This window comes from Epinephelus lanceolatus, chromosome 1, assembly GCF_041903045.1.
Source record: "Epinephelus lanceolatus isolate andai-2023 chromosome 1, ASM4190304v1, whole genome shotgun sequence".
Lineage (NCBI taxonomy): Eukaryota > Metazoa > Chordata > Actinopteri > Perciformes > Serranidae > Epinephelus > Epinephelus lanceolatus.
Window position 1 is genome coordinate 38,025,555 of NC_135734.1, and position 23,521 is coordinate 38,049,075.

The window sequence follows — 23,521 nt, forward strand, 5'->3', positions numbered from 1 at the left end:
GTTTCCATGTAGCCCTGAACAGGCTCACTGAGCAGCATCAATGTTAACCTGATATCAGTTCGGTCATCCAATCCTGACATGAATTCAGAGCTGTAATTATCACAGTGGAAGTACACCCAAACTGAAACCATATCCTCGGGCAATAATGGAGTCAAAATCCCATTATCTCTCCACCGCCGCCCTCTCCTCACCCTCCTCTACTGTGCTTGATATGTAAATCTGGTGCAGTAATGTAACCCGATATCCATATGGTGCAGCTGTCACCCTGATGAATCCATGAGACGTCAGAGGTGATGAGACAGAAGTAATTATGGAGTTGTAGACTTTTATGAGGACAGGTCATGCTGATTAGTTTATTATAAATATTTAAACAGGTTTAACATTAGTGTTGTAGACTATCATGAAATAAAGGCCTGGAAATAATTCATAAATTTAGATTCTCTTGAGAGTCTTGACAGTGTGTAACAACATTTTAAAACGTATTATGTATATTTTCATGTGGCACTAAAATGAAAACTGTTCAATTTACCAAGATTAAACAGAAACATTATTATAGAACTATAGAAAGTATTTTGCTACAACAATTTCTCCATCTAGTGGACAAACTGAGAAGTGCAAATACAGTCTGTATCCAAATACTATTGAAATTGCAATATGGCTAAGTGCAACATGAGAATCACAGGAACTGAATTTTTTGTATTGCTAAAGGTTAAATGTGTCTTAACATACCACTATAAATGAAGCATTATGATGCCACAGAAAAGCCCCGGCCTACAAATAATATCCCCGACATGAGGGAGCATGCTTGTTTGATACAGACCCCATCATCATCAACATGTTTTTCAATGAAAATGAAATGCAAAATTTATTATTCCCACTAAAATTGCAACTTAGATTGTAATCGTAAGATTTGTCAAAAAATTTAAATAAAACAAATTAAAGAAAATTTAAAAATCTAAAGTAAAAAATTTTCAAAATGTATTTTTTGACATTGCTGATATTTTACTTTCATTTAATTCATTTTAATTTAATTTAATTCATTTCAATCTAATGTAATTTAATGTGATTTAATTTAATTTAATTTAATTTTAGCCATACTTTGAATAAACTATTTTATATGAAGGAAGCTGCTTTGTTGTTGACTTTCTTTATTTCTGTGTATCATTGGCCCTGTTACCAAATGTGACCAGTTACATTTGTATGCTTTTACATTTTATTATGACATTTTAATTATATTAAAAGCAAACATAGAAATTATTATGAATAATATGTAATAATTATCAAAATGATGTTGTTTGAGCTTACATATCATTCAGTTGTTTAATTATTTTTGCCAATCTGAGCTCAAGGCCCAAATCTAGCTTTTTCAGGAGATGTCAGCCACACCTGTTTTCAAGATTTCAGGTTATTGTGTCAAACTATATCCAAGGTCAAGAATCCTGCTTAAATGATAATCATTACTTTCTACATTTATGCCATTATCTGCCCTAAAAAAAATTGTTGTACTTTTTACTCCACTACATTAATTGTAAAGTCTTTAATTAGGGTAATGTGTCACTCTGCAGATCAAGATTGTTAATAAAAAACATGATCAGCTAATGAATTATGATGTAATATTATAGATTAATCTACACTGCAGTGAATTAAGTAGTTAGATGTGGCTTCACCTTTGCCAGCTGCGACATTAAAGTCATGCACACATAAATGCATCAATAACTATACCCAGTCATTTAATATACAGGATGCTGAAATTAGCCATTCTGCATAATGAGTACTTTTACTTTTTATACATGTGTTTAGTATATTTCAATGCAAAAACTTTGTGCTTTTACTTAAACTAGAAAGTTTTTTTCTGCACTGTAGTATATCTGTTTTACTTAAATAATACTTCTTCCACTTCTGAAAAAAACAGAAGATCGAAAATGCTGTTTTGTCCGAGGATAGCCGCGTATACATGAACTCAGCAGGACGCATGCGCAATAGATATAGCCACCAACTAGTTTTAGCTTGCTTAAACAAGGAGCACCCTGCTGTGGTAAGTTACATTTTTCTTTTAAAACACTGTTTTACGATGAAAACCCAGTGTTGTAAAAGCAACATACTGATTTGTGGCATATTTTATTAAGATCTCAGTTTACCTGAGTGTTCAATAACGCCGGGAACTATTTATTTTAAGGGGAGACACCCCAGGGTCAAATATTTAACTAGTTTAAACCACCATGAAATGTCTTCAGTTTATGACCTACATTATTGAGACTGCTATTTTTAGAATTAGAAGTTTTCTGAAATTGTTTGTTTAAGTATGCAAACGAAACAGTATCTCATTAATTCTGGACTAATTTACAGACATTTCCAGAACAAAAATCTAAACTTGATGAAGCCTGGTTCAAAATTCTTGTTTCACTTTGTTGACACATCAGAGTCAAAGGTTTTTAGAAAAAAGGGATTTTGAATGTGTCTTTTTATCCCTCCATAAATCAGAAAACACTGTCACTTTATTGCTTTGTAAAGCACATTAAATTACCCTGGTGTATATGTGTCATACAAATAATGTTACCTTGCCTGTAGCCATAAAAAAATCTATTTTCGCTATGTTGTTAGGAGCAAAATGTGAGATAAATCAGACTATGAATGATATATGAAACTCTCTGTGAAAACCTTCAGAATATAAATAGGAATAATACTGGAAAGTTTGTTGTATGTAAGTGATACTGAAGTTGAGATTTTTGGTTCTAAGTATGAGAAACTCATTTTGGGAAAACAGCCTTTATAAATATGTCTTGTAAAATGTCATACATGTTTAAACAAAAGTATACTAGGATAAAAAACTTCTAATTAATAAATATCACCATGAAACACCTCCTGTTGATGACTTTATTTTTAGTATTACAAGTTTTTTGAGATTTTATGTTTAAATGTGCAAATGAGACATTATCTAATTAAATTTGTGCTGTTTGGATACATTTCCAGAACAGACATCTGAACTACAATAAACACTAAATGTGTATTTTTGGGGGTTTTCTTTCCATAAGTCTGAAAGAGGACATGTAGGCAAAATAGACAAGAATCTTAAAATTGAAAATTGGTTGTTTTCATTTGCATGTCTCACTTTACACTCTCTAAACTCCCATAAATCCATGACCGGAAGTATTCAATATGACATATTAACACCTGATCCAATGTTAAAACAGTGGGTGTTTCTCAAAGTCAGCGTAGGATCCTTAAATCCAGTGTCAAATTCTCCCGAGGACAGAGTCCTTCATTCAGAGAATTTTAAAGGATGTATGTGTGTATCCTCAGCAGGTACAAAGTACCCACAATTCTTTGAGCAAGATTTGCTGGAAGTGAGGGCAGGGCCTCTTCAATGAAACCTGTGCCAGTGGAGCTCGGAGAGATTTAGATTAATATGTCATTTATTTGTATTAATATCTCCAGGAGCTTTTATAATACAAGTATAAAAATATACTGACAGAAACCTCATAATTTACACTTTCCAATGTGTCCACTGCCAAATACTGAGATATTTAAAATACCGTGATTTAAATAAAACATAAAAGTTTTTGGAATAATTGTTTACAGCAGAGATGGAGTGCTGGGTGCCACAAAAGTTTCATTTCGCCTACCTGTTTGTTTCTTTTAAGTATAATCCAGAAATATAATCTCCCTAAAAGTCACGACTCTGAAAATGCTGGTTACATTTGTTTAAAACTGTACAACAACATTAGAGAGTGCCGAAATGATCACAGTACCCTGAATCCCCCCCTCAGTCTGCTGAGGGTTAATGACGCACACCTGGGAACACTTGTTTGCCTGTTCCAATGTGTGTTCACTGAATGCTGGAAGGACTCATGCCTTGGCTCTGTAGGATCCTTCCTTGGACGGACTCATCCTACCAAGGAAGGATCCTTGACTCTGAGAAACACCATTTGTTTTATTTAAAAACTTATTCCTAACTGTGGCCTCTAGAGGGCAGTGTTGTATTGTATTTAGAGCAGTGCTTTTTAATTTGTGGTAAACAAGTCAGCAGTAAGCTAAACAAGTTGGTTCTGAAAAAATGTATTTACTGTTGGCAGGTGGACAGCTTAAATGGTACTTCTCCTAGAAGTGTATTTTTCCAGGAACATAACCTCAGCTGCCTCTTTGTTTCTGTTTCCACTTTACCTCCAAGCTCTCTGAGCTCACCTCAGACATCTTAAATGTCAGCTGAGATACAAAAATTGGGCTTTGAGCCTAAAAAAAAAAATCACCAGCCTGACGAGAACATTGACAGTATTCCTCTATGATTTGTTGTGCGCTGACAACTCTGAAATGTCACTGCCAAAACAAAGAAAATGGCGAGCCATGATATTATCAACCGGAGTTAGGCTGATGAATCACAGGCTTATTTATGTTTATGTCTTTTTCCCTTTTTGTTTCATATCTGCTGTAGGATAAAGAGCAGGAGGAAAACACAAAGCAAAGCCAAAACACCAAATTACTGGCAGTAAAATGGGGCCATATGGGTTTTCTCTGCATATTTCCACCAAGGCCAAATAACTCAATTTTCCTTTTTATGTCAAGAGGTTACTCACTCATTCGTCGGTCCCTGAGGAACAACAGGCCTCACATCCACACAATAAACCTCATAAACACACAGTTCATGTAAGTGTTTAATAAATAACAATACCAACAACATTTTAACAAAAGGTTTGCTGATATCAGACCTGGGTCAAACTGTATTTCCAACACGTGTAGGTTGTGTCAGTCTATGTGTGGTGAGCGGGAGGTGCTATAGGGTTATATAACAGGTGGCAGAAAAATAACACGGCTTGTAGTCAGCATGACTGAGTCGTGGCGCGAAAACTCCGTCTCTAGCTCAGCTGCGGTTTAACGTATCAGACAAGCTGCCTTTCACAAAATGACGTTGTTCCCTAACACCACTGCTGTGACCTCACATGCTGCAGTCACTTCCTGTGTGTTGTAGTGGTCACCTGAATGCCACTAGAGGTCATCATATCTGAGGTTTGATTAAATCTGCTGCAGAGGTTGAAAGGAGGCCAAAGGTCACATGGAGCTGGACTGTACATGATAAACACACACATTGTTTCACTGGTGTTTAAAGTTATTTCTACAGCAGGTAGTCTTAATGTAAACAGCTGAAACTAATTTCCTCTTGATTACATTTCCCCAGCTCTGACTCACCTGTGGCTGTGGGGGGCGCATCTGATGATGTAACTTTATTGTAGGCTACTTTTGGTTAAGCTGTAGTTTAGCAGTGGTTAACTGAACCTGAGTCTGTATTTATCAGACTGCTGAAAGTGAAAGACTAAAGTATAAATGTACAGAGTGTGAGAGAGACTGTAGCTGGATGATGGAGCTGCGATGGCCAACAGGGCTCGTTAGCTGTGGACTGACCTGCCTGAGGATGTAAGGTTCATAGAATCAGTGATCTCTTTGAAATCACTTCTTAAAACCCCTTTTAATAGACTTGCTTTTGTTGTTTTTGATCTTTTTTATTTATTTATATTGACATTTTGTGCCCTGCATCTTGCATTTTTTTTGTCTTCTTGTTTTAACTTTAACTTAACCCTTCCCTCATTTTGTCTTGTTTATGTCTGGTTGGACTATTTGGCTTTCTGTTGTCACATTGCCTTCTGAGTATCCTGTTGGTGCTTCCCTATCCTGTTCCATTTGTGAACTCTGTTTTTAAAGGTGCTGTGATATTATTATTGTGGTTGTAGCCATAGCAGTGCCCCCCCCAGCAGGACAATGCACCACACCAAAAACACTTCTCAGGAATGGCCCGAGAAAATTGACATAAGCCCTTTTTAGATAAGAATTGTGCAAATTTGCAGGAAAGCCCAATCAGTCTTCTTTCAACATTGGCAGTATAAAAACAAAATCGGCGAGTGCGGCAAAATGCCGCCTACCTAATTTTGTTTTTACAGAATGCACCTTTTTCGGGGCAATGGGGGGCGTGAGCAAGTAACAAAACGTGTAGCTCAGCGTGTGACGTAACCAGTGACGTGGGAGGGAAGCTGCAGCTGGTCAGTCCTTCAGCGATTCTCTCGTAAGTCGGCCCGTTCTTCAACGTCCCCGTCATCTGACAGTTAATGGCCTCTTCGTTTGCGAGGACAAGGAGGGCGCGCAATTCCTTGTCTTCCCAGTCGCTCATCTTTACAGTGTCTGTCAGGTTTGTGTTTCCCTCTTGCTACTAGCTGCTTGCTAATTCCTGCTATCAGCTGTTTGCTGTTTATCCACCGCCATTGGGTCGCACGTGCGGCGTCATCAACAGCTCCTCCCACAAGTCTTCAACAGCCCCTCCCGTTGCAGAAGGCTGCCTCGGTCTGTTTAAACTAAAAGGGTTCCACCAATATGTCTACCCTACGAGGCGGAAAATTGGGCACCTCGGATCAACTCGCCAATCCGGCTCTGTGTGTCTAAACACTTGCGGCTTGCCGGCAAAACGGCCCAACATTCGCGGAAAATCTGGCAGTGTAAAAGGGGCAATAGAGTGTAAGGCGTCATTCTGGCCTCCAGCTCCTCTGATCCTAATCCAATCAAGCGTCCGTGGGATATGCTGGTACCCCATGTTGTAGGCCACAGGCCTGAAAGGATCCCCTACCAACGCCTTGGTGCCAGACACCTCAGGACAACCTCAGAGATCCTGTGTCCATGCCGCGACAGGTCAGAGGCCCCTCTGTGGATCGGACGTGGCTCTGACACAGGATCCTTGGGGTATGTGCACATCTCGTGGATCCTCAATTGAATTGGGATCTGGGGAATTGGAGGCCAGGGTGACGTCTTAGGCTACTTGTCACATTGCTCCTGAGCAGTTCTTGCCAAGTGGCGTGGCGCATTTTCCTGCAGGGGTGGTCACTGCTATTGGTAATGCTGTTGCCATGACGGATTGAACTTGGTCTGCAACAGGGTTTTGGTGGTTTGGACGTGTCAAGTGGCATCCACATGGCTGCCAGGTTGTTGCATTGTAATGAAAAGATCAATGTTTTTCACTTCCCCTGTCACTGATTTATTATTGTGGCTGATCGGGGAATATGCCTATTAGTTTGTTGTTACTTCACAGGGAAATTGCTGTTGCAGATATGAAGGATTTCGCACAATCACTTAAAAGTTGCTCTTAAAGTTTACTCTTATACTTCGCTGTGAATTAGAGTAGGTAGCTTAGTAAATGTGTCCTACTCCTCACACTCAGCGAACAACTGCAAGTCCCCTAGATTAGCTTTTAGGGCTTTCTTAAAAGAATAACATTACAAAAAAAAAGGACTGAAGTCGATGCAGCAGAAAGAGATATCTTCTTTTTTATGCCATATATTCTTCTTCCTTATCAAAATCTGTTGCCTACATTACGATGCAACACTTATGCAGCCTTGAACTGCTAAACTCAACTAGAGATAAGGAACGGGCTGCAGAGGTCACATTTCTCTCCATACATCCATATTTTTTTACATTTCAAACTTGTCGACTTCAGCTCTGACTCAAGTGACATCACTTGAGGCGATTTATCAGCTACCTTTGGAGCCACAAAAGGCTTTTTCCACATTTGCAGTCGTGCTGAAAACAGACTCTCTGTGGAGTTTCCCTCTGAGACTAATTCTTAGATGTTTGATAGCTAAGTTTTAAACCTCTGCAAGCTGTTACAAACCGCAGCTAAGACAGTCAGGTGATAAGTGACACAGCAACAACCCCTTTAACGACTGTTACACCTGAACAGGTACAAACAACAGCTACAGACGGATACTGTTTGACCCAGGCCTGGTGTTTATACATGCAGTCCTGATACTTTGACATATACCAATAATTTACTTTGTGCAGAGGGTGACAAGTCTTTGGTGATGAGTATGTCAGTATTATTTGAGTGTGTGATCCTGTGATGTGCGTAGAAAGTCTTCACTGCCGCCATGACTTGCGGCTCAGCACACACACACAGGCCACATTGATGCGTATGAGCCTCCACGCCACCAGGTTCTTAAAGGAAGTCAGCGCTCGTACAAAAGTGTGTGAGTTGGTGCAGTAGGAGTTCCAGTGTCTGGCATCGATCCCCAAACAGCCAGAGTTGCCCGAGCGGGCGCTGTGACACGTCGTCTCAAAGAAGTACTGCTTCTTGTTGACATTGTTGATATTAACGTCCGGCAGCACTGTCACCTCGTTGCCTGAGATGTCCGTGGCTTTGGTCTTGTTGCCCACCCAGACGCTGATGCTCTCACACACTGAGTAAACTCCACGGTGCTGAGACTGCCCCGCTCGTCTGCGGGTCCTTTTGCTGCCACCCTGTGACTCCGCCGGCTCTGCATCAGGCGGCTGAGCACTGAAGAGCACCCGGGGTGAGAGGTAGCGGCGCTTGGTGAAGAGTTTGGGGTCCACTGTGGGGATGGAGCTGGGGTTGTTGCCTGGAGCCTGCTGCTGTGCTGCTCCTCCGATGGCGGCCACAGCCTGGGCACTGAAGAGGAGGAACAGGACCAGCATGGACGACCTCATGGGCACACAACCTGAAGGGGTCAACCAGCACAGAAAACCTGTTACGGTTGATGTACAGAGCACAGTGAGAAGACATTTTACTGGTATCTGATCATCTCCACCTGCCACTAATTCTATCATCCCATTTAATGGGCGTTATCAGTTGACATTTGGAGCATTGATTTCAGTTAATATTTCCCTTTTCTACCTCCTGCATTTATGTTAATTGTTAGGCAGCGACCTCTAGTGGTCAAAGTAATTATAACCGGAGCAAAAGAGGGAATCAGTTGATGTAGTAGCCATGTTTTAAAGCCATGTTTGCATAGTGGCCAAACATGGAATTACAACTTCCGGGTCACGTGATGCCGTGCGGCCCATAGAAACTTTTCCCCATAGACTTACATTGTCAGAGATGTCTGTAAATCAGTGGATACATTTTTTTAGGCGTCGTAATCCCCCATGAAATGTTTCCTTTCACTCTCAGAATTTGATCCATTTGGGTCAGATAACATTTAGAAAGTTTTGAAGAGCCATATAATATAATCATTTTGCTTCCATTCATGTCAGTGGACCACGAAACTCTAAGTCAGTGGTTCAGCCAGCAGATGTTTCTAGTGTGCTTGTTCTATGGGCCCACAGATACAAAGGATCTGGTTATTTCATATTGTGGAAAATCAAGCTTTTTGGCTTCATGTGCCACGGAGCGCCACTGAGCAGCTCTGATCAGAATCAATGGCGCCCCGCCTCCAACACTGTATCCAGTTCTCTTGATACATCCATGATAAAGAGCAATTAAGTCCACACATAGAGGAGGTCCGTGTGGATGGATGGGTCAAACAAACACAGGATTTTGACCGAGGAGACTCAAGTTAGTGTCCCGTGTAAAACCAAAAGTCAACACTGACGTATTTTAGTATTTAAGTTATATCAGCTCATGTTACATAAAAACATATATGATGCATAAAGCTGCGTTGGAAGTGTTGATGATCAGTGTGTCCTGCAATTCACATCACTGCGTTCTTCATTGATGCACAAGCCGAGTGATCCACCACTAAGAGTTGTCACAGGTTGTTTTTTTGCGTCTGGAGGCCAAGGTTCACAGCCAGAGGGTTTTAAGCATGACATTGTTTCAATCTGGTGCTGGGATCGACAAACCATGATTTTTTTTTGGCGCCTAAACCTGACAAAAGTGACAGTGAAACCTAACGAAACTGTGTGATTTACAATGTCCGATGTGCATCTCCTGGCCTACTGGTAGTCCAGTTCAGTTTCAGATTTACAATATTGGTCATATGTAGATTAACACACGCTCAGTGGTACAATGACATGTATTAGACCAGAGAACGGGTCAACTTCGCAATAAAAGCGCAAGTCGCAATAAGGATATCCAGTCTACACATCTTGTTGTACATTCTGATCAGGCGCAGAGAGTAACAAAGTCACTGAAGGTTTAATGGAGAGTATTTGAATACTGGATTAAAGCTCTAAGTATTTGTGAGGCAGTGAGAAACTGTTTTCATGCAGTGTGTGGATACTCCCCATTTTTCCTGCACATTTTCAAGGCAAGACATGTTTAATCATGAGATTAACCTAATAGGAGCACCTCCTCTTTTAAGTGGGAAACACACCTTGCCTAATACTCAGGGTTTGATGCTTAATGCTCGTTGGCTTAGTGGTAACTGTTTTTACAAGTACAGTTCATACACAAGTCTGTCTGACATGCTTCGAGTTTTACAGGAGATTTCCAGGAACTTCTTGGTCAGCTTCCACTTCCTTCAGGGCGGTGTCCTGACTACACAGGTCATGTATTCTACTTTTAAGGTTAGAGATCATTTTACAGAGCTAGATGTTAAAGAAAGAGGCAGGAAGAAAACGCACAACCTGAGAGGCTCAACAGAGGACAGAAGAGTCCTTGATTTTATATTTAACCACATGAACAGGAAGTGGTTGAGTGTTGGATTTCTAGTTTATTGGTTAATAGTAAGATGATCACTGTGTAAACATCCACAGAGAGGACAGTGGACTATGTGTTCAGTCCAGCTGTCTAAGATGTCCTGTAGAAATATAGAGGATGAAAGACATCTGCTGCATTTGAACAGTGTCACACACACACTGAATCAGTGGTTCCCAACTGGTGGGTCGCGGTCCAAAAGTGGGTCGTGGGTTCATTCTGAAGGGACCACAAGTGACTCGCAAACGTGTCAAGTTTGTAAAGAAACACACTTTACAGTATTTTTAAGCACAGTGAATTTCCACCACAGAGCTTTTATTTTCTAGTGCGATATCCTGCTGTAGAGTGAGTGACAGCCACTTGACAGAAAAAGCAAAATACCTCGACGACATGGCCAAATGCAAGTATGACGCTGAATGTATTAAACTGTGTCGACCTTGAACTTACTTTGGTCCAAATCAGGGACTTATTTTGTTATAAAGTTGCATAATAGCCTAGAGTTGGTTTGTGCTCTCACGGCAGCATTTACAAGCGGACCAGATAAAATGCCTTGTGTGAGAAAGCTGCTCTTGATTGGTCAGAATTTCCATGTGGGAAAAATCCAGGAAGTAAACAATACGTTGAAGAAGAGTACACTTGCAAGATAAATGTGACACTTTCTAATGTCACAATGGAGGGACAACTACGCAGGTTGATTTTAGCGCTGCTCATCGTGGACTATATTGCTGTCATTGTTCATTTTAGTCAAACCATACAGTTTGAAAACGAGGCGCGGCTCCAACTAGAAAACAATGTTTTGATGCATTGGATGTGCTGAATGTGCATATTAAGGCAGTACAGGAGGAGGTGCACATTAATAATCCTCTAGGACTGTAACATGCTCATGTTTAACCCAAACAATGTGTCATGTAACTGCAGCTGGTTCAGATCCAGGTTGGAATATGTTCTCACCACAAATGAACCGCACCAGAGTTCAGTTATAACCAGACCGAGACCACCTCTTAAAGAAGGTTCTTGTTCAATCACAGTGTGATTGCTGTGTTCACACCTGCCCCAATGAATTGCACTTAGAGGGCAAACAAACTCGAATTCGATTGAACTCAACCAAACAGGGCAGGTGTGAAAGCACCCTAAGGAGAAATCTGGACCCTGTTGCTGTACCACTTGGGAACCACTGCACTAAATGGTATTCCCTCCTTTGTATTATTTTAGAGGGAACATGAAACTATTTAGTTTGTAGTTTTTACACTTTTTTAATACCTGGTTTTATTTTACAGATATTTGTTTCTTATGTTTTGTATTCAGCATCATTTCCAGGATTTTATGGATGAATTAATTGAACCTTGCAGCCTGAATATTTTGGAGAAGATATCCACAGTCGGTGCCAAGCTCAGCTAAGCTCACAATTTGGTATGATCCTCAAACTGTATTCACAGACATGATAAAGGAATTAAATGATTTTTCTTTGGGTAAACAGGAAAATAAATAGTAAAATTCTCCATAGACAGATCTGAATTCCCTTTGTGGAGCAGAATATTCTATACATGATTAAATCTGTGTAAGTGATCTGTGTAAATAGGTGTGGCATTCCCCACAGCAGGGATCTAAGAGACAGTGTTGTGACATCCCATCAGTTTCTCTTTCCATCACACTGTGGCTCCACACAACACGCACCACAACATCTGTCCTCACTGCGTAAACCACCAGGCTGTGTACTACATTTAACACAGTACAACAGACGTGTTAACACCTGCGATGGCTCTGCTAGCACGCTCCGTCAGGAGGGTTTATTATATGCTATGATCGCCTCGGGTGGCGGGGTGAGTACTCGTGGATTAAAATTGTTGGCACAACAAATCAAAAGAAAAATCATAGCCTGTTCAAAAGTACATCATGTGAGTGATGATTACACCAATAAATGCCTGTGAGGTCTGTCCAATTCAGGTTAGTGTCTCCCCTCGCAGCACAGCTGGACACGAAATAAATCATTACTACATCAGCGTCACGGTGATTAGTATAATTGATATAAACAGACGAGGCCAACGCAGGGGAAACGGGTCTCTGTTCCTTTTTTGTTTTATGTTATGTGCCAATTTGGATTGTTTACAGCAGGAAGCAGGAAACATTCATGCTTAAAGTTTTGGAGCGAGCACAACACTGATGAAAAGGGAAAAAACTTTAATGAGCACAGCACCTCCCCGGTGGCAAAATGTCTGCTGCTAAAGGAAGTGAAAGGCTTTTAATTTTGGAGAAACACAACAAAATAGAGACAAAATCACTGATGACAAAGGAAACAAATAATCTTGCCAGTCCATGGTTTCGTTTGTTATGAGTAATCAGACCAATTTACTGCAATCAATTTAACAATTAAAGACAAATTAATGCCTAAATTGCTACCTGCATCATACAGCTACATAAGAAAAGCAAATATAGCCCGCTGGTGATTTCAGTAAGCACAGCAGACATTTGGATACATCATAGCAGAAAAGCACAGGTGTAAATAATAGTAACTATGGGTGGATTCTGTCATCATCATTGTTCATGTTTCTGCTCTGCGTTTACTTTCCATAGCGCTAACTCTCATGCCATTTCAGATCCGGGCATTCCCAGCTGCCCTGCAATCACCTGAGATTCCCCCGCCCATCTCCACACCTGTATTGTGCTTTTGGATTCAAGCCTCCCTGTGTTTGCTGCTGCCTGTAAGATGCAGGACTCTGGTATCATCGGAGCATTCTATTACCCTTACTATCAAGCTGTTCAGTAGGCCAGAAAAAGATTTAGTATGTCCTAAAGCATAGTATGTTAAATGCAGTATGCCAAAAAGCCCAGAATGTTGTGCTGTATCCGGTCGTATTTTACATGCAGAATAGTGTTCAAGCCAGCTTCTCTGGCTGCTCTGACCCTGAATTCTCTGCACAGCTGAAGATATATCACATTGACTGAGCCGCAGACAGATGACAGCTTATTGAGAGCTGCAATGAATATAATCAGTCATTCCATCACAAACAATCTACAAAGTATGCACTTATAACTTCAAACAGCAAACAGCATACGTTGCAAAGTACTGTAGCAACAGCAGAACTCTCCTGATAGACCTCCTTCACTGGTGAGCTCAGGGAATGGCGGTTTCATCTCCAAAGTACAATCAAGCAATAACTTTAAGATCTGAGTTTCGTGCTACAGACTGCAATGGATATGCCTGCAGGGGGACGAGCCCATGTAGCCGGTTCGGGCTGGGCCCAGCCGGACCCCATGGGCAAAGGCCCGGCAACCAGGCGCTCGCCCACAGGCCCCAACCCCAGGCCTGGCTCCAGGGCAGGGCCCCGGTAACCCTCCGGGCCGGGTACACGATCTCCTGTTGTTTTCCATCATGAAGGGTCTTTTGAACCGTTCTTCGTCTAACCCTTCGCCCAGAACCAATCTGCCATGGGAAACCCTACCAGGGGCAAAATGCCCCCGACAGCATAGCTCCTAGGGTCATTACGGCACTCAAACTCCTCCACCACGATAAGGTGATGGTTCTCGGAGGCTCTACTCCTCCACATCGAGAGGAGCCAGTTGAGGTGGTTCAGGCATCTGGTAAGGATGCCTTCTGGACGCCTCCCTTGGGAGGTGTTTTGGGCATGTCCAACCAGGAGGAGACCTCGGGGCCGCCCCTGGACATGCTGGAGAGATTACATCGCCCAGCTGGCCTGGGAACACCTCAGGGTTCCCTCGGAAGAGCTGACAGAAGTGGCTGGGGAGAGGACTGTCTGGGCTTCTTTGCTGAGGCTGCTGCCCCCACGACCCAGACCCGGATAAACAGAGGATGACAAGTACGAGTACTTCCAGTTTCACAGGAAATGTACATTTTCTGCTTGTGAGATTCAAAGAGTCTTTTTTAAAATTACTTGCATTGTCAGTATAAGACCTCGTAGGTACGTTTATTTCCTTGTGCAACAAAAGCACGTGGTTAGGTTCAGAAAAAACATGGTTTGGCTCTACATTCATACCAGAAGCAAACACCGGGCTCCTGGGTGAAAGTCCGGTGTTTGTTGCACCCATCCACTGCCCTTCCTGCCCTATGGGGACTTTCTAGCAACATAAGTTACATCGTTGTCTGACAGCATTTCAAACTAATGCCATCCTGCAGCTTTATAAACTGACGCCATTCTGCAGTGTATCATACCACTGCAATGGGATGACCTGTTTTCATCTGTGTCTGACATGGGAATCGATGACCAAGTAGCAGTCTTTGACGACCTTGGAATGAGAAAGGTTTGGTAAGGACGCAGGTTGGGGTGGTGGATGGGTCAAACAAACAACACAGGACTTTCTCCCAGGAGATCAGAGTTTGGAACCGCACGAAACCAATTGAACTTTGAGTTACTTTAAAGTACGTTGTTATTCTTCCATGATTCCATGTCATGTCATTTCATACGTTGAGTACATAACTTTGTGTTACGTTAATTATGTGATTTGTGGGACGCTAATTTGTCAGATTATCATATGAACTGACGATTTGCTGGGACGCCTAAATGGAACAGAGCCTTAGTTAATATGTGTTAAATCATTATGACTGCCGTGAAAAAGGTCTGTTGACAAGTAGGTAGATGAAAAGGAATACCTGGTAACGATCCGTAGGTCAAGGCCTGTATTTATCAAACTTTTTGACTTGAGTGGAAAATAAAAGTAACTTCACTTTTACACTGACTCAAAAGCTGTAATTTCATTCAATTTCAAAAAGTCCTTTTCAATTTGAGAGAGCTCCGGAGGTCTCTGATGTTGGTTTAGAGGAGATATTACATAACTGAAGGACAGAAACACTTCTTGAGACAATATTCAGCTGTGCCAAGAAATACAATGCAGAATTAAATTTGCCTTTGATTTGAACATTTGATAGAGTTCGACCCCTTTCCCCTTGTTGTTGTTTTTTAACTGCTTAGGGGAGCAAACAGTAACAGTAAAGCTCACTTTCCATGCATCTTTATGGTCAGTATGGTATTGATTCTCCTTATATGATTTCTCCGATGCACCTCATCTATCAACAATAGAAGTTGTTCTATTTGCCACTGCATCGATCGACAGGATATGTAATTTTAACCTTTTGTGCACCTTATTTTTACAGAGACAACACCATCCATTACCATCTGTACCTTTCAGTATCTCCACGTGAACTGTAACACCTCAGCGGCTTCTAGAGGATGTGATTAGAGCTCACTGTGTTCTGGGCTCCTGCCATCAGGCCTGGCTGTGGCCCCCATCCAGCACGCAGACCTCTGCCCTCCTCTGCCTCCACTCTGTTGAGAGACAAGCAGAGAAAAGCGTCTCACCCGGCTCATAAACTCACTGTAAACACATTCTTTGTCAGACTGATACTGGGAAGAGAAAGTTAATATGTTATTCCCGCTCACCATCTCGGCACATACTGAACATACCGAAATAAAGAAGCAGACCTGCATAATGTAGATTATCTGGAGAGGAAACATGTAACGTAGTTTAATGTTAACACCGTAAATTCTGTCAGCACACTAAATATATCAGTTTTGACAGGTTTGTTGAGACGTAAACACTCCTGTAACATAAAAGACAGATGTATAACATAGAATTTAAAGTTTAAAGGTGCTGTATCCAACACTTAGAACATTAATATAGCAGTAAACAACTAATTGCTACGTAAAGACAAGTGGAGTAATGGCATCCTGAGCAGAGAATGAAGTCACGCTTACTCTGTGTGTGTTCTAATCAGAGCTTCTCTGTTCTTTGTGCTAGTAGACGGCCCTGCTGCGCATTCATGTTTCTGAATGTGAGTCCCTGTGTTTGTTCCCCACTGGCTAACTAATCACCGCTGCTCTGCACTGGGCTCATACAGCGGTTACCACCGAGAAACACTGTCCTGACCCACAGTGGTGGATTAGTTCTGCCTGCAATGTTGCCGTTCTTTACATTTTTAGCACTGCTAGCTGCAAGCCACCAGCTCAGCCACCCCCATGTTGAGAGCCGTGTGCAGGCAATCCTTGTTTAGGCTCGTATGCCCTTTTTGCACAAAGATCGCGTGATAGGGCTGTTACGAAATGGCCTTGTGCAGCCCCAGTGTGTAATTTTAGATAGCATGCCGACATCCCAGAAACAAAAGAAGCGTGAAGTTTAACACAACCATGTTAACCTCTAGTGTAACATAAAACATACACTTATTGAGTGCTTTCTTGCTCATCTCATCCTCTACGTGGAGGGTAAATAGATCCCATACCTAATCTCTCTTCAATATGAGGACATTTTCAGCTGCTGTTTTTCTTCTTTTGTTAGCTGCTAACTGCTACTAGCTGCTTTTTAAATCTCTTTTTAATAGGGATGCACGATAATATCAGCATGTAATTGGTACCAGCCAATATTGGCTTTAAAATGTAATATCAGAATCGGCCAACGTGCTTATTGTATTTCATGTCTCCATCTGCTGGTGGGCCGTCACAATAAGTGTATGCATATATAATATAATGTTAATTCCACTACATAAGAGACTTGATGATCACTAAAATCAGGCAGGGAAGAAAGTGGATATATGTCAATATCGGTATTGGTTATCGGTCAAATGAGTTGTTACATATCAGCATATTGGATATCAGTAAAAAAAAATCCAAAATCGTGCATCCCTACTTTCAAATCTGCACACATGTTGTAGAACCGTCACACCCGTCTTGATATGGTCCTGTCTGGCCAGCATTCCCTTTTATACAGACATAGATTCAGTGCTGTAAACTACCTCCACTGCCAGCTGAAGGCTCATTTATTTTGTCCTTAACTATGTATGGAAATAAATACATCCCTTTAAAAGGTTGTAAATGTCAGTGCCCTCATACATCCAGGGGTCCTTTATGATGGCATAGATACAGCCTGTAGATGGGGGGTGGTCTTGGAGGCCATATAATACATTGTGACACATGGCAGGAGAATTGTTATTATGTTATAGATTTGTTCTGTTCTGCCGTTTTTAAAACATACTTGTTGTCTCTCTACGGTCACGGCTCATTTGAAGTACACTACACTGCCCCCATGATCTGTTGTGGTACTGACCTGCATTCAGAAAACATGCACAAATACAGACAAAATTAATGCAGAGTATGGACAGAAGGCTCTGTCCATGTCCATATATGTATCTAACATTGAGCATGAATGGGCTCTGAAAGGTGAGACAACTCTGTCCTTCCATTCCACGACTGTACTGGTTATAAAGACAGGCAAGGTGCAATAAAGGCATGACATTCCCGCCTTGAACAGGCAGTGTAAAGATGCTATAGATATGCTCTGAATGCTGCATACAGCTCCTTTAAAGATTATTGAGGGAGTTTATATATTTTATGTATGAAGCCACACACACGCGAGGAAATGTCAGCACTACGTTTCATTTATCAATAAATCTTAATATCACTGTTCACTGTCTGTTTTGTCTCTCTCTGGTAAATGAGTCCATCAGGCCTGATTTCCTCCATCCACAGTGCCATGATTCATTTTCGTGCACTGATGAAACACAGCCACCATCCGAGTCAGACGATCCATCACAGTAAACCAGGAGCCTTAACTCTGTTTTGTCATCTTGTTTTATCTTTATGTCACCGTGCTCAAGTGTGCTTGAATTAAGTGTCAGAAACCACACGTGTTGTGTTACACCTTACTTGGCGTCAATCACACGGCAGCCGCAGAAACAAAAACCAAGAAACAACCCCTGAAAACATCTTACACCTCACGGAATTCAATCAGACTCATATATATTCTTTAAAATCAGGGTATCTTTACAGGCAGCCACTTTTAAGCGTGACTGAGGGTGTTAGAAACAGTGAGTAGGTCATGGCGCGCAAAATGACAGGAATGTGAGCTCGACATAAACAGAAGCAAATAGGCTGTAAATCTAAATGACACAAGTGTACTCCTGTAAAGAATCTATACAGGCACAGGAGGTGTTCTCGCTTTACAGCTCCTCAGCAGCGGTGGTCTCTCTCTGGCTGTCATGGGATTTAAGCCTGTGTGACCTTACAGCTCCACGGCGGGCTGTTGTTAAATGATACACCCTGTTTTTGTGACTTCTGCTGCGTCTCTAATCCATTCGTGAAGTCTTAACTGTAACTCATTTTCATCTTCTCTGCAGAATGCAAAGCAAGTAGCTGCTGGAGCGCCACAAAGACCGAAGACTGATCAAAGTGCTGTTGGTGTTAACACCTGATATGAACAAGACACCTACTCCAGCTAACTGAGTATACACACAATATATGCTATTTATTTAAAGCATTGAAGTTCATTCTCGCCTTGGAAATAGTTTGACAACACAGTACCGAATCTGGCTTGAATTATATGGAGCTTTCATCTGTAGTCTTCATCAGTGGACGGAGGTTTCTTAGTAGTCATGGAGATGGATTTGTTGACAAGTGAGATCAGTGACACTTTATCTCTTCCTGGGGCCATATTCACAAGAGAACACTCTCTGAGAGCTCCTATCTGAGCCTAAAATCTTTTAGTAGGAGTCCTAGCTTAGAAAAGTTCTCAGAGCAACTCTGAGCAAGGACAGGACAGAAACTTTTACCTTAGTGAGGGGGTGTGGTTGACCCTGTTGCTAGGTATGACGCATTCTTTTAACAGGTGTGATTGGTTGTCACAGACATGCCCTTTTGTGAGGCTGCAAGGTGTGGACACCCAGTGGAAATGAAATGAACTGCTGACTGTGAAAGTGTTAGTGTGACCACTCTGCTGATGAAAGGTTGAGACAGACTCAAGTCACCACTGCTGCATTTTTCCAGTTTTCTAAATATCTGAGTGTTGTGATCATTTTATTTCTGGTGGTAAAGCATTTGGTGGGAAATGTGTGTGAGTCCCTAATGAGATCAACCACACATATTATCCCTGTAGCATTTTATTTACTCTCTGTCATCCAGCGTGTGGAGAATATCTCTCCGATCTCCTTGTGTTTCCACCATTTTCTCCTCTGCTTAAGAAACTCTTCAGTCTCTTAAAAGTCCTCCTCCCTGCTCCTAACATTTTTTCACCTTCGGAGCTCTTTCAGGTATAAGATGCTCTGTGAATAACTTTTATCTTTACAAGGACGTAGCCTTAACTTTAAGGGGAAATTCTTAGAAAACATTACAATTCCAAGAATTTTCTGAGAAGGAGGAGCAGCTCTACCAGGAAGCTTTGTGAATACAGCCCCTGGAGGAGAAGTCCTAACAGTCAGTTGTGCTTGCATGTGAACAAATCCATCTTCATGACAACTTGGCAAACTCTATGTCATGTGATGTGACTGAGAGCTGGATAAAGTGAGTGCACCTTTGAGGAAAACAAAGAGGAAACACTGTGCACTCAGTGCCTTCTATAATAGGTCTCACCATGCAGGAGCAAAAATCCATTGAGAAATTTTCCTGTAACGTTTTCTTTTTATTGAATTCTGAGCAACAGTCATGGAGGTTTGCATCTGTGTGTGGGTGCTGCTGAAAATGTAATATAGAGAAGAAAATTTGTGAATGCTCACCCTATATGTGAATAGACTGAATCACTGTGACTTCACACTTTCGGGGAGACAGCTGGCACTTATTTTGAATTGCAAGGATATGTGAAATCTCCACACTTGTTTATTTCCGTTGTTATTTTCAGCTTTAACTGTAACATTTAAAGATATACAGTTAAACACGTTGGTCCGACCTATCTGACATTTCTGCTGTGATAATTTTATGTACTGTTGCCTTTCTAGTGTCTTTGATAGCCCAACTCAACCAGCATGAATGCTAGGCAATGTGCCACTGTGGGCGGGGCACAGCAAACTGTATTTTAGCCACCAAAAAATCAATGTCAGTTTAAGTGTACACTATATTTGGAATATTTTCACCACTTTACCTCACACACTAACTGACTGAAGCAACGGTGGATCAGCAACCCCCGTGTTTTGTGAAGTAAAATGAGAGTTACGGCTTCAGTTCCCCGTCGGAAAGGGCTGTCTGGTGGCGTAAATCACACCAATCGATGCACCGTTTGCTCAGTGCTGTTTCATTTAATGCACATGACATGGAGGTTTTCCACCTGGAAGTTATTGTACACAAAAATTGGGATTCATTATATATATGTGAATGAAAGGTGGAGACTGCGATTCTGGGGAAACTTTGTTGATATTTGATATAAAAAATACACTGGTCTCATCAGTGCTCCTTCAGAAGCTTCGTTTTACCGTCCCTCTCACTCCCACTGCCTTTCTCTCTAAACATCCGTGGCCTTTCCCCTGTCCTCTGCACCAGCACAGCATGATAGTGTTTAGAGGCTCGGTCTGAGCCACTTTGTTTCTCTTTGTTTTTCCATCTACAGAGCCAGGGCTGTGTATGAACACAGGCTTTTTTTCAGGGCACATAGAGAACCAACAACAAACGGACCGTAAGGAGATATTTGCTGAATTTGACAAAAAGTGCACTGGACTGGAAACACTGAATCCTCTCTGAAGGCAGCCTTGAGTTGGGATTGTTTTGTCAAAGTGCTGTATGTCCATGAAAGAATGAAATGTTGTCCAACTTATAAGGTTGAGAGGTTCAATTAGAGTTTTGTAAATGTAAAAGTGGACAGGAACGGACAAGAAGCGTGATGTTAAATATTCATGAAAGGAATTCAGTGAATATTGGCAATATCATACAGAGACTTAAATATACCAGTTTAATGCTTACCAGATACCAGAGAATTGATCAACTACATGACAGCAGCAGAGAAACACAGAGGCACAGACTTATGTCATGTACAATGTGTATAACGTGGCACAGTGGAAGTTTTGTAAAAAAGAACAAGATGTGGATATTTGTTCCTCATGTTATTATTTAAAATCTGCAACATTAATACTTGATATATCATGCAAAAGAGCAATCACGCTAATAGAAAACAAATGTCTTGGTCATTCTGAGGATCAGACTTTGGCCCTCGACGCACAGCTGTAACAGCTACTCAGTGGTTGAGAAACATGCAGTCAGCAGTCTCGTCCTGTGGTGAGAGGAGAATGGCAACATTCATTCAAGCTACTAGGTGGGCTACAAATATGCACATAACGCCGCTGTACAACATTAGTGTGCACTGGGGCATCTCACATCGCACTACTCATTCAGCCTTGAAGCAGATGGGCTGCAGCAGTAGCACACGACCACATGATGACAGGAGAGTGGAAAAATGTCGGTCAGATAACGGTGATGCTGTAACAGCGGAGGAGGAGGCGGACGTGTGTGATGGCACACCTCAGGCCCCTCTGTGTATAGTAGCAACAGTAGTAGTTTTGCTTTGACTTAAGCTTCGTAAAAACGCCCGTCACTTCCCAGGCCTAACCCAATAAAACACTTTGGGATGATGTTGAACAGGATGTTTGCAGCACACTGTGCCAATGATAACACTGAAGGAAATGCTCTTGAATCAGAATGAAAAGGATCCTTGCGAAACACTTCCAAAACATTGTTAAAACCCTGCAGGCTGTTCTGGGGTCGTGATCTCCTCCTTTATTGGGACAAAAGTTGAGAAGTACAGAAAACAGCATTGTTTCATATTCACTGCTTCGAATTTTGATAACTATATTTAATGCTGCTGCCTAATTCCTTTCCTCCAAGGTTATTTTTCTATTTAAAAAGCAACTTCCTGAACCTATATCATCACTTTGTGAAGTTAATATTTATACATGGTGTGGGCTATAATAAACCTATTAATCATTTAATATTTCCTAGCTTCATGTAGTATGCACATAATGTAAATTGTATTCTAGTTTTTTTTACAGTTAATTATTTATACTGTGCATCTGTTCATCTTCATGTACCTGTAAATGTATGTGAGGCTCTGTACAAACTGTGACAGATTTTCTTGGAAAAGAACAATAAAGAATCTATTTATCTACTCAACTGACTTTTTCTTTGCTGGAATGGATGTGTGCTCTGTAAAGAAAACAAAACCATCTACAATTCCCTGACAACTGAGAAAACTACATCTGCTGATGAAGGTTGTGATATGGTTTAAAACTACAGAACAGTTGCAAAGTGGATCTTGAGGTGAGATTGTTTTGTAAACTGCTGTTTCCAAGATCAAACACAAAGCTACAGACAATTATAAATTAATATTGGATCAATAGTGGAAGAAGTACTCAGATCCTTTACTCACGCAAAAGTACTAATACACTGTGAAAATACTGCTGGACAAGCAAAAGCCCTGCGTACTGAACCTTTATGTAAAAGTTTGTAAATATAAGCAGAATTTTCTTGTCAGTTTTGTACTATTATACAATATATGATGGTTTTTGGATTAATATTACTGCTGCATTAATGTGTATGTTGCATTGTACTGCTGTAGATGTTAAGGTTATGCTAATTTTAACTCCTTGTTGGGTAGTGTAATCTACAGTAATGCATCATATTCCATAATATAATCACAATATTTTTATTATTGCTTTCTTTTGAGAACCACAAATCTCTAAAAAGTCAACTGTACTTTCTTATTCACGATTTTAAAGGAAAAAAAATATTTATTTAAGGAAGTCGGAGAATTTTCTGAGCCCATGAGGTAACACTTCATCCTTTAGTTTATCTAAATAAAAAAATAAATGAACAAATAAAACAAAACAACATCAAATAAAATAAAGTTAAATTGCATGGTTTTCACTGGACAGGGCGAATATGAAAATAAATAAATAAAAATAAATAGATAAATAAATAGACTAATTAATTAAAAAATAAAAGTAGCCTACTAGTGACGATGGCTGTCAGACAACTGTAGCGGAGTTAAGAAGTACGATATTTGCCTCTGTGTCGCCGTTGCCATCTCCATAGCAACGGCAGCTGAGGATCATGGGTATGGTAGTATTTCGAACGATTAGTGGAATCGAACTGTCAGATGCAAATCAGGATTCCTCAGAGACGACAGAAGAAACACATACAACTAGTGACCATATACACGTTTAGAAGGTATTGTGAACTTATTCAGGAGAGTCCCGTTTTAAATGTCTGGTTATTAGAAAAGAAAACGATGAATTAATCTAAGCAGCTTCACACTTCCCAACTTGACTTTGAACGCACCGTTTCCGCTTAGGCGGGTTATTTAAACCGTCTGTGCCCTGCTCACTGTTTTACTCAGTTACAAACTGCTGCAGTGACTAAG

General features: G+C 41.0%; 1 protein-coding gene, 1 long non-coding RNA gene and 1 pseudogene across 3 annotated transcripts in view; 1 reads left to right on the top strand and 2 right to left on the bottom strand.

Annotated features, from left to right (window-relative positions):
• The first annotated feature begins 1,979 nt into the window (after nt 1-1,979).
• Nucleotides 1,980-22,267, top strand: LOC144464159 (uncharacterized). Of its 2 annotated transcripts, none has more exons than XR_013491948.1 (2): nt 1,980-2,035; nt 13,000-22,267. It is a non-coding gene; the product is annotated as an uncharacterized LOC144464159 (long non-coding RNA). The 2 variants fall into 2 exon arrangements; XR_013491947.1 differs by lacking the exon at nt 1,980-2,035 and adding an exon at nt 11,568-11,815.
• ngfb (nerve growth factor b (beta polypeptide)) overlaps nt 4,655-23,521 on the bottom strand; it is a 37,425-nt gene continuing 18,558 nt past the window's right edge. Inside the window, exons 2-3 of the mRNA XM_033626011.2 lie at nt 15,541-15,684; nt 4,655-8,486 (exon numbers count right to left, since the gene is read on the bottom strand). Coding sequence (XP_033481902.1) covers nt 7,888-8,475 — 588 coding nt within the window. The 5' untranslated portion in view covers nt 8,476-8,486; nt 15,541-15,684 and the 3' untranslated portion in view covers nt 4,655-7,887. The remainder of the gene's footprint in view (nt 8,487-15,540; nt 15,685-23,521) is intronic.
• Nucleotides 9,392-9,514, bottom strand: LOC144464685 (5.8S ribosomal RNA; annotated as a pseudogene).